We start from the raw sequence: 16,668 nt of genomic DNA, 5'->3' as shown, positions 1-16,668 counted from the left end.
CAGCTATTTGGTTTAGTTTGACAAGCAAACACAAGCTCAGATCCTATAGCTCAGTGAGACTCTAAGAGCATTTCCTTAGCATATGGTGGTGGAACAAAAGCGAGGAAACAATACCACCGCTGTGCTCTGCTTTATTGTTGGGGAGCACCCCAGCTCCCTCAACTTCTGAGAACAGAAACAATCAAAATGTTTGCAGGTAAAATCCTATTGGCTTCCGACAATTGCCAGGTTTTGAAAAGCGGCCCTTTTCTCATTTAAAAATAGTTACACTTTAAGATAAAAACTATCAATATGAAGTACTTTGTTTCTGAACAAAAAAGAAAGAAGAAGCTGGGCAAAAAGAGCTAAAATGCCAGTCAAGTAGTGAAGTGAGTAGCAAACCTGTTAGTTGGATGAAGTGCCTATGTAAAGGCACATTAAGAACGCAGTCAAGGGGACTTAAAGTAGAAAGAAAAAATGATTGTTTTCAACACTTTTCTCAGAGCTAATATAGATGGATGCATGAAACCCCCTCACAGTAAAAATCCAAACGTGAGGCATCTAAACAGAACTTTTTAGCCAAAAATAGGAAGTTGTGCTTACCTTAAAATTGTGTGCTTTTTCATAGTTGAAGTGGTTGTCATTTTGGGTTAAGGCTGCTCTTCTGACCAAGGAGGTGATCTGTGAATAGGCAAAGAGTTTCAGAGGTTGCCACAAAAGTGCCCCCTTGACTCCCACCTTCACCCCCAGGGCTACGGCCAGGAGCTCTTGGCGCTTCCTTGCTCGCTTTGACTTGTGAACAACAGCACAGTTTTTCTCATTTTCCAGCCACAGATCCTCTGAGAACATAGCGCTGGGATCCCAAATCTTTTCTCTGTCTTCCTCGGCGCCGGGGAGCCTGACTGTAGTCAGTACAGCACAGTTTGTCCAACTGCTTCTGATGTTAGACAGCAGATTTGAAGCAGCTGCAGCCCATTCTGCTGAGACCTCTGGCATGTGACTTGAATGGGCTGTCTTGTGGGACGGAAGGAGCTTCTGCATCTGAATAAGTAACGGCCTGTGCCGTGCGATTTCTTAAGGCAGATGTGTGCCTTGAACAATAGCCCGAAGTCATACACTGAGCAACTTTCCTTCCCACCTCCCCTCCTTGAGTGGTGGTCTCCAGCTAGGTGCTGCCAAAATGCAGGCTGGGGGGGGGATGACAACGTTACAGCTTCACACCCAAAGGCATTTCCAGGGACAGATCACTTCAACTCTGCAGTGTGTTAAAAATGAAGAGACACACAAAAAGCCCCAGGAAAGCCCATAGAAATGAATCCAATGCTGCATCCAATTACACTCAGACTTATCAGCCAGCAGTCTGCATGCAGATTAAGCCCTTAAAACCATGATGACTGTTTAATCTTATAGGGCTAAAAAATCTTTTCTTTTCCCTTTACTTTTCATATCCTGTACAAGGAGAAAAACCCAGCAGCATTCCAAGCATTAATAGCACTTTTATGCCATGTTTTAAACTACAGCATTTTCTCAGTGTGCACTTGGCAGCAAGCAGCCAGCTCACTGTCAGGGAAAGCTGAAAACGCAGCAGGTTAGGAAGCCCCTGAGCCCTGTGCAGCGCCCAAGTGAAGGCAGCGGGGGAGCTCCACATGGATTGAGGAAGCCCATGTGCACAGCCCTGTTTGCAGAACGGGGTCTGCAAAGTAGCAAGAGCACTTGTCCTTCACTCTAGTTATGTGCTCCATAGATTTGGGGGCAGGGGTTAGGGGAGAAACTGATTTCTAATTAAAGGAGGGATCTGGACCCTGACCAGTCTGCCTTACAGCTTTTAGTGTTACTCTGGTCACCTGATTCACTTCTTTATGGGCAGGTAGTTCCCTGTCCCAGGACATAGAAGATGGGCACATTCAGTGCCTCCACCCTGCCAGCTCCCCTCTCCTGCTCCCTTAGTGAGTATGCCGATTCCCCACCCGTAAGAGGAAGATACGGGTTACCTCCTCAGCAGAGCACTCTGAGGTTTAATTCTCTAACGTGTGCCTAATGCTAGAGATGCTGTGACAGGGCGAAGTAGGGGGTTACCAGTGCTTCTGGGAAAACTGTGTCTTTGAACTAGAGACACTAAAGACCGTATCAGCCTTTTAGAGTCTGCCCCACTTCAACTTGCCCAGAAAATATGTGAAATTAAAGTATGTAATTCACTTATGCTAACTTGCGGAGTTGAACTTGACTCTATTTTTTACCTCAGGCTGAAAAGTCAGAAGGTTCACTTAATTCACTTACTCCACCATATAGACTGCCTGCTCTTAGTAAAAGTGATGTTTTCCTGATTTGAAAGCCTGTGGGGACAGATGGTTGGCTGTCAGTAACATCAGGCCACACAATTTCATATAGTGCCCTACTTACGGTTTTCAAGAAGTTGTGCAGCCTGCAAAATCAGCTTCTAGGCTATAAAACGATGCACTTAGTTCTATGTATAGCACACTAAATTCCTTTCATTTCCAGGTAACTCACAGCAGCTCTTTTTATGTACTCCCATCTCCAAAGCTTCTGCCCCCTGGCAGGGAGGACTTCTACACAATACCATTGCTCTCCAAGCATTTGCTGCCTGGCCTTTCCCCAGGGCTTGGCACTGTTACCTGACCACTGTGACAACTGGTTGTGGTGTTATGTATGAACACTGCTTTGCCTGGATGAAATCCCTGCTGCTCTTCCCATATGTCTTCCCACTAGTGAGTCCTGATTTCTGCTAGCTCAGGAGCTGTATCTGCTTTCCATCAGAAAAAGAAAGACTGTAGCTCCCCAGCTCTCCCTCAGTGTATATCAAGAGATGAGGAGCGCTGGCTTTAGGGATCTCTCTGACTCCAAAGGCTTCAATTTGGTCGACCACAAAGGACACTTTAGAGCAGCTTGAAGTTCTTACCACACTCCAATTTCTTTCCCCAGTACTATTTTAAATGTATTTACACTTGTCAGGAACAAAATCCCCAAACTAGCTCTGAGTTGTTAAGATATTTCTGAAGCTGTAGCATCTAAATCCATGTATATACATAAGCTACTTTCTCTCTGACTTCCAGCATAACAGATTCAAAGTCACAGAGAGGTTGGTTTCCTAATAATGCTCTAATATTTGCATTTATGCCACTAGACTGATTAAAATCCCATTATATAACCAATATATATTATGTAACATGGCAGATTTGATACTCAAACTACAGGCTTATGATGATGCATTTTGGAATTTCTATTTATTAAACTATTTTTGGAATATCAGTGTCATCCTGGGATCAGATGTTCAGCACTATACTTAATGGAAACTCTGAGTGTTCACATAGAAGCATTAAACTTAATAGACTTGGAGGAGGGCAACTCAGCCAAACCAGTTCATATGACTAAGGCGGATCAGTATTTACTGTTTATCATATATGAAATTATATTTATTCCCTAGATTGCTTTTTCCGCCTTGCTTGGGCCCTGTTTAGATAGCTGTTTAATGGGATCCCTTGAAAACACAGGATGTGTACAGAAAGCCACAGTGAGTGCTTCTTCTTAAGAAGTTTAATCATACGACTGGAAGAGGGTAGATTGAGATTAGATATTAGGAAAAATTTCTTCCCTGTTTTGGATGGTGAGGCACTGGCACAGGTTGCCCAGAGAAGCTGTGGCTGCCCCATCCCTGGCAGTGTTCAAGGCCAGGTTGGATGGAGCTTGGAGCAATCTGCTCTAGTGGAAGGTGTCCCTGCCTGTAGCAGGGGGTTGGAACTGGATGAGCTTTAAGGTCCCTTCCAACCCAAATCATTCTATGATACTATACAAAGCCCAACCAGGTTTGGTGTCCAAAACGTTGCTGTAAAACTGAGATGAGCCGGACCACACATATAACCCCTTCCCTCTCTAAAAATAATGTAAACAGCAGCAATGACAAATTCTCAGCAGCAACCAGTTCCAATGTAACTGATGCCATGGGCCAACCCCAGTGCTCTCCTTTATCCATCTTCTTTTTCTTAATACAAAATTTACTGCACATGGTGTCAACTCACTTAAAGAGCATCTCTTGATCAAGTTAGCAACTTAGCCTGCAGCTAAGGAGAAGAATACCAGTGGCTAAAAATATTATTGCTGGTTGTCACTGAATGTCTAAGCTACTGAAGGCTGAAAGGCAAATACGGGTTGCCTGCGTTTTCAGACCAAAGGATTTCTGCATAACGTATGATTCTAATTTACTAGTCTCTCTGTAAAACACATGCACTGTGTAGCAAATTGGGCATTTACAGCAAAATAAATGTCACTGAACCAGAATAATAAAAATAAAGTGGGGGGAGAAGGGAGACTCAGCTGTTGGCCATTTCCAGCATGCCTTCACAGAGTGAGCTGAACCACACCATTGTCTCTCCCCTCAAAGACTGGCGTCTTGTTTGCTAACAAAGGCCTCGGGGGTAGGAAAGAACAAATTGCAGTATGAAAAGCTTTCGGTTTTGTACATGTGGCATGATTTCTATTGTAGCTGTGTGGGCAGCACTGAGAACTCACTGGAAGCAAGCCATAGGGGATCTTCACATATCGCTCTTCGCATGCCGCCCGACTCCTCCATGCCAGCGTCACCATGGCAGGAAAAGTTGCTGGAGGAGCAATGGCTCTTCTCCTGCAGCCGCTGCTGTGCCTGCCCAGGGCTGGCAGGGAAGGAGTATTAAATGGCATGTCCTTGGCTCACTGTGGCCCTTGGCTCACTTGGCTCCTACCTGCCAAAGGGCACAACTATGGCAGACGGGAGCAGCATGTGCATGTCTCCTTGGACAACACCACAAGTGAAAGGGAGTTTGCTCCATGATGAGGCATTGTGACAAATCAGTGGCTGCTCACTAACTAAATACACGTAACACTGCACATAGATACAGTCACAGGTCAAAGAGAGGCCTGTTTCCTTGCAGGCGTGGTGTACTCAGTAATCTGCCAGACAGATTATGTTTGCTCAATTGCAAACACACCGTGGAGATGACACACAATGCAGGAATCTCCCAGCTATTGGTATTTTCCTGGTTTTCTCCCACGAGCTCTTCCCACAATGTACTCAGGAGACAATGCCAAAGAAGAAGTGCTCTCTTAGGAAAATACAGGGCACAGAGGGGAAATGATGACGGAGGCTGGTCAGATAAAGGTCTTTGCCATACCACAGTGCCTCCAGCCTATGCCTCCCACTGCCAGTAAAAGGCTTCTGTGCTGCTGAAACAGTGGGAGGAAACAAACTCCAAGCAGAAAACGCAGTGTACATGAAGCAGAGCACAATGCCTGCAGAGTGGCACTTGCCAACCTGACCTTGCAAAACCTACTTTCCTAAGAAACCCTTCCTCTGGCGGGAAGGCTCTTGACATCAATTAGCTGAACAGAGACTGCAGAGGTGAGCAGGGCCAGGAAGCTTCCGTCAAGACTTCTCCAGTCTTGCCCACTGAAAACCCAACAATCCCTTGTTCCTAGCACAAAACTTCCTTTCAGGTGTGCTGGTGCTCAGTAAACTGTACACTGTCATTAAAAACAACATAACCGCAGGTTTTTTTAATGGATTAAGACATAACTATGATTTTGACTTTTACTCCACTGAGTTTCAACTTTCTTTTTTTAATAACCACCTCAGACTCTGCAAATAATGAGTCTGAGGAGCTACCAAAAATATGCATAAATGCTTGTGGCAGCAGATTACCTACACTGAGCTCCCATTCTGGAGAGCCATCACCACCAATCACACTTATCTTTTGAGGATAACCCACTTCAGAGCAATAGGAACTGCCCATTTAGGAGGACTCCTGCAGTAAATGCTCTGAAGCTAAAGTTATTAAATTTTAACCTTGACTTTTAACCTCTCCTAAATCAATGTGATTGACTGTTTATTAGCATCACAGTGACCAGCTGTCATTTATATGTACTTCTTTCTCATAGAGTATTTAGTCCCCTCTCCTGATGATAAAAGACATAATTTACCTATGGCAAATGGAAACATAATCTCCCTTAAACTTCAGATCCCCATTCTAAATCCTCCTCAAAAAGATTTTTCTGTATGCATCATCATTATTTTGTCCAAAACAATGTACTGAACCAAAAAGTTAAATGCTGTAGAATCAGCAATGCACTGGTGAGACTATTATTAAAAATAGTAGTTGCCTCTTATAGAGTATTAATATAATAAACTATTGCTTATTTTGGAACAACAACTGGAGGTTACATTGAGTGGTATGCAATTACACAGTCATCTCCAATTAAAAAATAATGGGTGGACTAAAACCTCTCGTGATGTCAGGCAACTGTATCATTTAATGTGTTGTGTATGTTGCATCCATCACTGTATTTAATATGCCCGCAATAGTATTTTGATTTCTTATTTTTATGAACTATTATAAATATGCATTGTGTTACAAATGCAATGTCAGTATCAAGGAAGAACTAGTCCAGAATTAAGGGAAGGATCCAGGTATAGTATGAACTAATTCAGCAATTCCCTCAAATATCCCTGTAGAGATTAACACGGTAACAGCAGGTCTAGCCTATTGGTTGCCTTGACTTCCTTTCCTCCCACTCTCTCTTTTATTCTTCCCAATCCATCTCCATACTTGTCAAGGTTATTAATGACATTTTCCTGGATAAGTTCATGATCCTCTCTTCTGTGCTTAATATTCATGACCCAAATGGCAGCAGAGCAATGAAAGAGTGAGTGCGTGAACACTAAGCAGGACGGATGAGAGCAGAGCTGGACACCACTGCCATTGTGGGTGCCACAGCAGAAAAGACGCACCAGGTCTCCTGTGGTAGGGGTGGCAGGAACCACTTCATTTGCAAATAGGACTTTCTCAGGGAAACTGCACTGAATTTACTTCTGAATTACTTCTTCTTCTCTGTGTGGATACAACACACAGTTGACTGCAATGCATGTGAATGAGTACTGTTATCACACTTATAAATGACAGTGTGTCTATAATAACATCTGGCCTGTAGGCAAACAAAAATTCAAACAATTTTTATCCTGATATTTGTAAAAAAATCAGCAGTGATCCCACTATTGTGTCAATGAAGTTGCTTTTGCTGGCAACAAAACAGAGTATTTTTCTAACAATATAGCCATTTAAGGATAGGATGGATGGATGGATGCATGCATGCATGGATGGATGGATGCATGCATGGATGGATGGATGGATGGCAGATGTCTGATCTAAAACAGTAACTCAGACTCTCTTTATAATCAAAGGAGAAAAACCAGAAACCTCCAGACAGTGATTCATCCTTTTATATGACAGATGAAGTTTAAAATGGGTGAGCACAAATTGCCTCCTTGCAGCTCTCTTATGGATCTTACAAAGAAATTAGATGACTCAAGTAGAAACAGATAGCTTACTTTAAGATATTAAAAATTAGCTAAGATTAATGTCTCTCCAAACTCTTTCTATTTCTATTATATATTCAGTATAAATTAAATAAGGGATCATTTATTTCATCAGCTTCAAATACACCTATAAGTAATTACAGAGTAATAATCGTATTTTGTTTTGGTTATCAGTACTTCCCATACTTCAGACCTAGCTAAGACTCATGCTCTGGCAACACAGAATACCTGGTTTACTGTATAATTTGTTACACTGCACGTACTTCTATTGGCTTATCTGGGCTCATTGGATGAACTTGCACAAGAAGTATAACTATAGTGGAATCAGTGTGTAATTAATAAAGATTTCTGATGCTGACTATATAGGTAGCCAATATTTCAACATTTCACCCATAGAGGAAATAGCCTAGCAACATAATGAACTTAATAGGATATACAGTGACCTTTCTGAATTAGAAGGGAAGTGACTCATGCTCTCTGCAATATATGGGACTATTAGTCAAGAGACAGAGATTTAAAAAAACATCCTAAACATCACAGTTTTTATCCAGACCCCAGTGGGTGCTGGCCCGGCACCATGTAAACCATACATGTATATGATGTATTCATCTTTTTATGTTTTTGCTATGAAGCTCCTGCTTTCTGAAGAAACAGCACTTTGTTTAGGAAAGCCAGCTTGCCATTGATCAAAACTGTCACTGCCCTGCAAGGAGACTGCAGAGCTTGAACTAGAGCCAAACCTGCTGAGCTACCAGAATGAAGTGGAGCAGTTAATGTGCTTACTTCCTGGTCTGGGAAGAGAGAGGAAGGCAAGAATGTCCTCAGTAAGAAAGGTGAAGCCTCCGAGTGCTGCGCAGCACCCTTGAAAGGATGGGAATGGGGCTAGGGGCACCATAAGTGCAGCAGTCCTGCCCTTGGGGCCCTTTCGGCTGGCTCTGTGGGGTTGTCATTAACCATAATTGCTTGTGCACTGAAGAAGCTGGTTGAGTGCCATGCTCAATCACAGGGTTAAACTGAAGACCATGTTTTGTGAGACTGCATTAAGTCTGTTTCGTGTCAGGACATCAAATGAATGAGCTTGATAATAAATCCCAGTGCTATAGCCAGTGGGCATAAGGCCTGCATGTTTGACTGTATGCCTCATTACACACCTCAACACACACACAGCACTGTACACAAACACCTATATCTTCATATTTGGGATAATTCTCATTTCTGTGCCTCAAACACTACTACACCCTACATGCAGGTATTACCCCAAAGCAATACAGTAACCAGCTATCTGCTCTGTACACACTAAAACTTAACACAACAAATATAAATACCATACAAAAAATAAACCACATAAATTTCTTTTTTTTTCTCACTTCGAGTTCTGATACCCTGTGCTGGTGGGAGTAAAATTGTGTCAGAGTGAGAGCAATTCAACCTTGCAGCATACGCTCCAGGCTGGATCTTACGGACCGTAGTCAGAGTTTCTGTTCGTACAGAGAAACAAAAATCCTCCCCTCCTTGGATTGTGGCAAAACATGGAGAAAAACAGCCTTCAGGAAAGTTTCCCAGAAACCACAGACTCAGACAGCAATGGGATTTATGTTTAGAGCCACTAACCACTCAGCAGAGCCAGCTGATCTCTGGGGGGGCTGTAAAGCAACACCAAGAAAACTGCCAGAATGTAAAGTATGCTGTGGAAGTCTTGGGAACCAACAGCAGTGCCCTAAGTTTTGCTCCAGCTCAAGAGAGCTTAAAACAAGGGAATTTAATGTGAGTTAAAGAAGACATTTATGTAAGTGAAAGAGAACAAATAATTTTTGAACCGGCAATTCATGAACCAGTGATCATCTTGTCTAAAGTACAATGGAAATCTGTAAAATTGTTCCTGGACAGTAACTGTTCAGGAGCGGAGTTTCAATGGCGTGATGCTCTGTTCATTTAGCACTCACAGGGACATGGGAATAATAAGCAATTTGAAGGGAGGACAGTGCAATCAAGCATTAAGCATGCAAAGCATCAAGCATGCATCAAGCAGCAAACAGGATTTTTTCCCAGTTTTGGCAGTTTCTGTGTGGTGTGAAAGAACTCTAAAGCTTTTCAAAATTATAAACAGTGTGACTGAGTTACACTGCGGCTCAGCAGGCAGGACACTTTTGGTAGAACGCACAATAAAGGACCTAGAAATCTAGGCATGTGTTTTCCATCATCAGTAATATTTCTGTCCCCTTTTACTGCAGCATCTTGTGACTTCTTCCTGTAAAAACACACAAACTAGGTAGACAATCAACGGTGAAAGGAATTATGCATGCTATTTAGGACACAAAGTAGGTAATTAGCAAACAGGAACACAAGTTTTCAGTTTGAAAGAATATTTTTTAACAAGCCTGAGCCATTGTACTTTACCAAAAATACTGTACTTCATGTCTGTGAACTTCTATTTCAGTATCCTTTATGAACTGCATGGCAAAAAAAAGAGAGAGGGCAATAGGAAACCATTTTCCATGTGCGTAAGTGGTACTGTGGAATGGAAGGGATCACCGGCTTTGGTGCTGAGCCAGCCATGGCTGTCTTATGGCTTGTCTGAGCTAAGCTGTATATCCATGAATGCCTCTGCATCCCAGAATGTGTTCCCCTGTGGTGGGAGCATGCACTGTTTACAGCTTACCCATTTATGAAGTATGTGCTTCTGTCCCATCAAGCTTCAAGGAATGTCACCCTGTCCATGAGAGACGGGGTCAAATCCCAGATTGTCATCCCAAAAGAAATATGACCCCTGGTACATCTCTGACTAACGGCTCCAAAATGCATGCTTGCTTAGAAACAGAGCAGGAATCCATGCAGACAAAAGTGGTGTGGTGTTAAAGAAAAGATAGGAGGGTCTGTACTCACCTATGATCATTACCCATTTCCTTATATGTGTGACCTTTACCCTATATTTTATGTTCCCCCTTTGAAAGGTTTCTATCAGCTTCTGTTGTCCTTATGGACCCAGCACAGAAAAAGAATAGCTGGGACAGGACTAGTACCACTTGTTGAAAAGTAGAAAGTGACATGCAGGAACGGGCAATTTCATCCTGTGGAGTATGCACCCTCCTCCAAATTACCATGCAGAAAAAGCAGCTCAGAGCTTAACCAACTTCTCCTGGATGTGGCTTCTGAGCCACACTCAGCTTCCCTTTTCCCACAGAGGAGCTAGGGAACTACTGTGTGCTGCAGGCTGCACATGAAAAGCATGGTTCACTGAGCTTTTACAAGTGTTTTATAGGATACACACTTGAGATCACACTCTCTGAACTTGTATAAAGTACCACAATGAATCCAAGTTGTTTTATTTTCCCTTCGAAAGCACTGTTTTGTGTCATGTTTGCTTTGCCTGCTGCTTGAAGCTGGTTTTGTTACTCCATTACTCCGTGGGTAAGTAGCAGTGTGGCTAGCCTTGAAAACACACATGCATTCCCATGGCCAGTAGAGAGAAACTCAGACAAAGACTGACCCCACTTCTCTGCTAGTGAATGAACACATAAAGGCTGCATAATCTGTGTTTTATTTTTCTGTACAGGTGTCATTTGACCCTGATATCCTTATAACTCCCTATGACCTGCAGTCCGCTGCTCTCTGGTCTGAAGCAGCGGCTTTTGTTCCTGCTGGCACACCATGCACAGCTGCTTCCATCATTGTTTGGAGGGGGACAGATGGCTGTTCTCAGCACAAAAAGGAGATTAAAAAGAACTGAGCAAATGACATCACTTCTCCCCGGGATTTAATTCACAGGGCCTATGGGGCTACCACCAGCATGAATCAAACTGCAGTCAGCTCTGCCCATGGAAAGCAGAAAGTTTGTGTTTTGCAGAACGCAAGACATTGCTTTTGAAAAATGTGGTTTCCACCACCCTAATATTCATATTTTTTAACAGCTCTCAAGCCAAGCTGAACAGACACTGCCCTATCAGCAGCAGCACATACAAAAAAAGACTGATACTGTACCCTACCTCTATCCAGGCCTGTAGTTCAACTGCAGTAACATGACTTAAAGCTTATTTATTTTGTTTCATTTGTGATGAGGAATTAATAAGAAATGGTTGGGGAAACAGGAAGCACAAGGAGTTGCACCAGTCCTGCTAAGACATTTTGTAGGTAAAACATTTCATCCGTATCTCATAGCCCCACTTGAGTCAATGGAACTAAACAGCACAAAGTTTGAGTTCTGGAAGTAGTTAGCTTTGTAGTCACTTTTCTGCCTTGAATTAACCTCCAGATCTATGAAACCACTTTCAATTCTCCCCTTCTGGACAACAAAGGACAGCAACCATTGTGGTACTTCACAATGAATTCTCTGGGGAACTACAAATACCTTCAACGGACTGTATATACAGTGATCTTGTCCAGCTAAAGTATTTTCTGCAGCTAGTGTTTATCTGAATTTATGTTTTACCTTAAGTATATTACCTGATCACTGTTCGGGACAGAGGAATTTGGCCTCTGTGTATGCATGGTACTTGGCACCATCTGTACCAAAGTTTTTCTGCAGAGCAGAGAATTTTGCTTTTCAACATGTCTCACCGAAGACACTCATCAAAGTGGCCATGCAGCTGCTATCACCCTCTTTATGTTACTTACAGTACTAGATATGCAGGAATGGTGCCATGTGAAGATGAAACCATTCCACAAAGAATAAAAAGCTCCTTCAAGATGGCTTTGGTTGTGTGGGTTTTTGGTTTGGTTTGGTTTTTATTTGTGTGTTTGTTTTCCTTTAAGGAAAAAAAGGAAGCAATTTCTTCTTTCCTTGAACGACTGGGAAGAGCAGAGTCATACTCCTCCACTCAGCCTGAGCTGGGGCTGGGATCCGCTACCCTAATGTACCATACTGCAGCTCCTGCCCCAGCCTCCATGGCTGAACCAGGCTCAGATTAAGGATGGTTTTACTCCTAAGTGCAGATCAGCATCCGTGGGAGATGTCACTGTCTGTGGTTTAGCCCAAAGAACCAAGCTGAGCCTACTTCTTCCTTTATGTAACCACACAGAGTAAGGTTCAGATTATCCCCTTGGGCACAGCTGTACAAACCAGCTCTCTCTGGGAGACTGCTGGAGCAAACCCATGGGTTTGCACAGCTGTGGCCATCGGATAGGAGCACACAAAACCACGATGCTGATGAGACAAGAGATGTAACAGTTCCAGTCAAATGTGCTCTGAGTTTAACTGTCTCAGCAATGCTGACAGCAGCATCAGCATACACTAGAAGGGCTCGAACCAACAATGCACTGCACGTCTTCCACTAATTCATACCTGAAAGCATTCAGCACACCACAGAGTTAGACCAGAGGTTATGATAAAAAAAGAGGGAGGACTCTTCGCTTCATAAAGTATCATCATTTTTTACTTAGCTAATCTGAAGAGTAGAACAGCCTATCAATCAGCCAGCACACTTGAACTTGGAGGGGGATTTTTCAAGGAAATGTTTTTTGTTACAGAATACGTGACTCATCAGACCAGGAACTTTACACAGGGAAGTTCTGACCAAGACCCAAATTCCATATTATTTTCGAACTTTGGAAACATTTAGTTTGAAATATTTTTAAAAAGCAGTTTTCTGTTTGCAGCTTGAAACATTTTGTTAAAAACAGTTAATAAAACATTAAAAACACTTGGAACAGTTTCAGTCAATCTAATTCAAATGTTTTTCTGCCTTTAATCGTGCTTCCTCAGGGCTCAGTCATGAGAAGTTCAGTGTTTTATTTTTACACAACTCAGAACAAAGTAAGAACAAAAGTGCAGAAATTGCCCATTACTGTTATGACCCTCCACTACAGTCCTTTCACAAAATGTTAGTTTCAAAGGTGATCCTCTACCCGAGCAAAGTTCCATTCCCCTGCATCAGCTCAATACAGAAACACAGGGGCTTTTCGTTCACTTTTTTCCGTTAATCTGTTGCTCCTCAGGGCTCTTTTAGTCTGCAGTGACAGCCTCAGTCCCACTGAGAACACCTTTTCTCCTACTAAAACAAAAGGCACATCTCTAATACTTCATTAATTCCAAGCAGGGAAGTGTTTTGGTTGAAGAACGCAGTAACAAAAGGCTCATGTCTGAGCAGGCTGACCTGAATCGCAGCCTTCTTCTGCTTTCAATTTTGCTCTCTTGGGACTCCAACTGAAAGACAGACTTAATCTAGCCAGCCCAGGAAGAAGGAACCACACTGCAGCCATGCCCTTGCAAATGCCTGTTGACAAGAAGCACCCATGAAGGAATGCCTTAGAAAGACTCTCAGCTGTTTGTAAAGGATCACACTTCAGCCCCAGTGGAGGGGACAGACACACTTAATATAGAAGGCATTAACGAAGGATTTATTCAGTCAGGAGCAGACAATGCAGCATTTTAAGCCTCATGTTTACACAAACTAGTCAAAGACTTGCCAAAGCACAAGACAACAAATAAATCAGATTAAACTGCAGTGAAAGAAACCTATAGCTCCACACATCTTTTTGGTGGCACATTTTCACACCGCATTAATTGCCTCCATTTACATCAAGTTCATTTCCAAATTAGACAAAACTTTCTTTTTTCTTTTTTTTTTTTTTTCATTGCAACATTGAAAGTAACAGCTTGTCAGCTCTACATTTTGAAAAATAGGCTGAGCACTGAATTGCCCATTCAGAAAAAGTAAGTTAATTTATCACTTAAATGCATTTTCACTTCATTTTAAAACCATCTGATTTTCTTTTAGAAGTTTAACAAGTTGGTTTACTATTGCTCTAATACAGGGAGATTTCATTAAATGTCCTGCCATCTTCTATTAGCATCATCATGATTACATGCTGCCCTTGTTAAATTTTAATTTATAGGATTTTTTTGCAACTTGCCAACATGCATTCTTAGCAATTTAACATAAGTACAAGATCAGTATGGAATACAAGCCAGTCGCTTCCGTTTCCCCTGTGCTCCACATTTCCTTCACACCCCAGTTTCACAGCTTTCAGTGCTGCATGGCACGTGTAAGGCACCAGACCTGGAGACTTTCCTGATGTATAGGATGAGAGGCTTTTTGCTTTCTTACTCATCTTCTTCATTAACTTCAGCAGTGGCAAAATGTTACAAAGAGAAAGGTTATCTCCACAGGCAACAGTTCACAAATGACCTCAAGCTTTACAGGCCAAACCCCAACATCCTAAATTTGTTTGCAAGTTAACAGGCAAAACGTGCCTTACAAGACAGGCACCACTTGCTCCGCAATGCTCAAACCACTGAAGAGGCTGTTGCTCTAGCACCGGTTCCTAGCTTGGTTTTTAGTAACAAGCAGCTTGTAGCAGCAGTGGGACAGACCGTGGTGGCAAGGAATGCTTCTAAAGGAAACCACTGCAATCCACAGGTAGATTTAGGTTAAAAAAAAGAAAATGTCCTTACTAGGTACTAATGCTTATAAATGCCAAAGAGCAGTGGAGGGTGTAGTAATACCCCCAGCTGCAGGCTTCCAGTAACACACACCAAGCAGACACCAGCACTTGAAGGAGCAGCTGTAATCACCAACAGACTTACAGGTTGCTTCATCACATCACCTAGATTGGCTTCCAAGTCTAGAGCTTGACTTTGCCACTGACTGCCACACTGTTGCCTCTATCCACATGATGCACTGGATGTTGGTGAGATGAAGCCCTGCACCTGTATATCGCCTCAGCTGTATGGACTCTGTGGGGCAGAGGCAAGGGGGAGCATCTGTTCCAGGGAGCCCCTGCTACAAACAACCAGCCGCTGGAAATGAACAAGTGGTTGCTTTTGGCTAAAAACAAAGCCATTAAAAAGCAATTGTAGCTTTTCCCCCAGCTGTTTCTCCTGACAGTCCAATCAATGATGGTCTCAACAGTGTGAAAAACATATCTGTTTACTCATAAGGGGAAGAGTTAAGAACCTTCTGGGTTCCAGCTCTCTACCCCAGCCAGTAAGGGCTCGGTACCAGGTTTTCGCACACTGTGTGCAAAGGGAAGGGATGAGGGGGAGGCACCACTTCTCAAAAACCATAGCAGCGCTAAGCACCAAACGAGATCAGAAGGGATAAGGAGATCACTCAGGGACAAGGAGATTAGCTCCATGGTTTCCCATGGACCAATGTCATGGGAAGTTTAGGCCACAGGTGAGGAAGAACAGTGGTGATGCTGGCAGATCAGAAAAACACCAGCTAGGGAATCAGAAAGTTATCCTGAACAGCCAGAGCAATATGACCGAAACACTCCTACAAAAGTGCATCAAAGACAACTTACAGCTGCAGTACTTTCATTTCTTGTTTTTGAATGAGAAAAAGTTCCACTTGAAAGGAATTAAAATTCAGGGAATTTTCTACTGAGACTCTTCCATAGTTCAGCACCAGCTCTAAACAGGATCTCTGCCATTTCATAATGACAGACTTTCACCCTGTGCATTCTTCACCTTCTGCTTCTTGCCCTTTTGTAATTGCCTGTCTGACATTAGAAGTGGAACGTCCATCCTCCTGAACATTTTTAGGCCACTATTTTTAATGCACTTTTACATACTATCAATATCCTTGTCATTTTCTGCTCGTATTCAGCTGAGATGGTCCCACAACCACATGAAACATCAAATGAGAAAAACACTTGCTGAGCTAATTCCACTGGTAAAGTTTCATTTTTATGCTCTAAGGTGAACTAGAGAAACTTATTTCTTTTTATTTTTTAGAAAAAATTAAACGTCCTCTACTGTTATCTATACAGTAATTCATGTAGTGAATTGAATAATCAGACAGTCTAGCTTTACAGAAGTACTTTAATGTATACTTTAGCAATTCTGCAGTTCACTGTGATTTATATTTACAGATTCCTTTAGGATTCAAGGGCTTTTTAAATGGCAGGGTCACAGAGTAAGAAGAAATTTCCTTTGTTTATTTGGAAAATGTGTACAGTCTCACTATTTATTGTTCAGAAGAAATTGTCATCATATTTATCATCAGTAAATCTCCTAAAGTCTACAAAACATCAACTAGCTGCACAGCTAATTTATGAAACTCATTACTGTTTTAAATTGTTGCTATGTGCTGAGCAACCCATAATGGAGAGCATTGATTTTGACACCTAATTTCCTTGTGTTCGTACTTGGGCAAGACTCCAATTGACGGAACAGACTATTTTTCAGTAGTGTTTATTATTTGCATTGCAATAGTGCACAGGAGCTTGAGCCTTTGACCAGGCCAAGGCAACAGCAATGCTGTACAAACACGAAGTAAGAGACCGTTCCCTGCCCTGAAGAGCTTACAGTCTAGAAAGCTGCCCCACCTGTGCAACAAAGGCTTTTTTTCCACACAAGAAAAAATATGAAATGAAACATAACCACAACA

The 16,668-nt window shown here is 42.4% G+C and overlaps 1 protein-coding gene across 1 annotated transcript in view; it reads right to left on the bottom strand.

Annotated features, from left to right (window-relative positions):
• CHN2 (chimerin 2) overlaps nt 1-16,668 on the bottom strand; it is a 168,158-nt gene that overhangs the window by 24,475 nt on the left and 127,015 nt on the right. Inside the window, exon 7 of the mRNA XM_080610893.1 lies at nt 583-660. Within this exon, the coding sequence (XP_080467019.1) occupies nt 583-660 (78 nt within the window). The remainder of the gene's footprint in view (nt 1-582; nt 661-16,668) is intronic.

Source organism: Psittacula echo (genome assembly GCF_963264785.1).
Source record: "Psittacula echo genome assembly, chromosome: 2".
NCBI classification, from domain to species: Eukaryota; Metazoa; Chordata; class Aves; order Psittaciformes; family Psittacidae; genus Psittacula; species Psittacula echo.
Note: the sequence above shows the minus strand (reverse complement) of the source record. Positions and strands in the feature narration are given on the sequence as shown.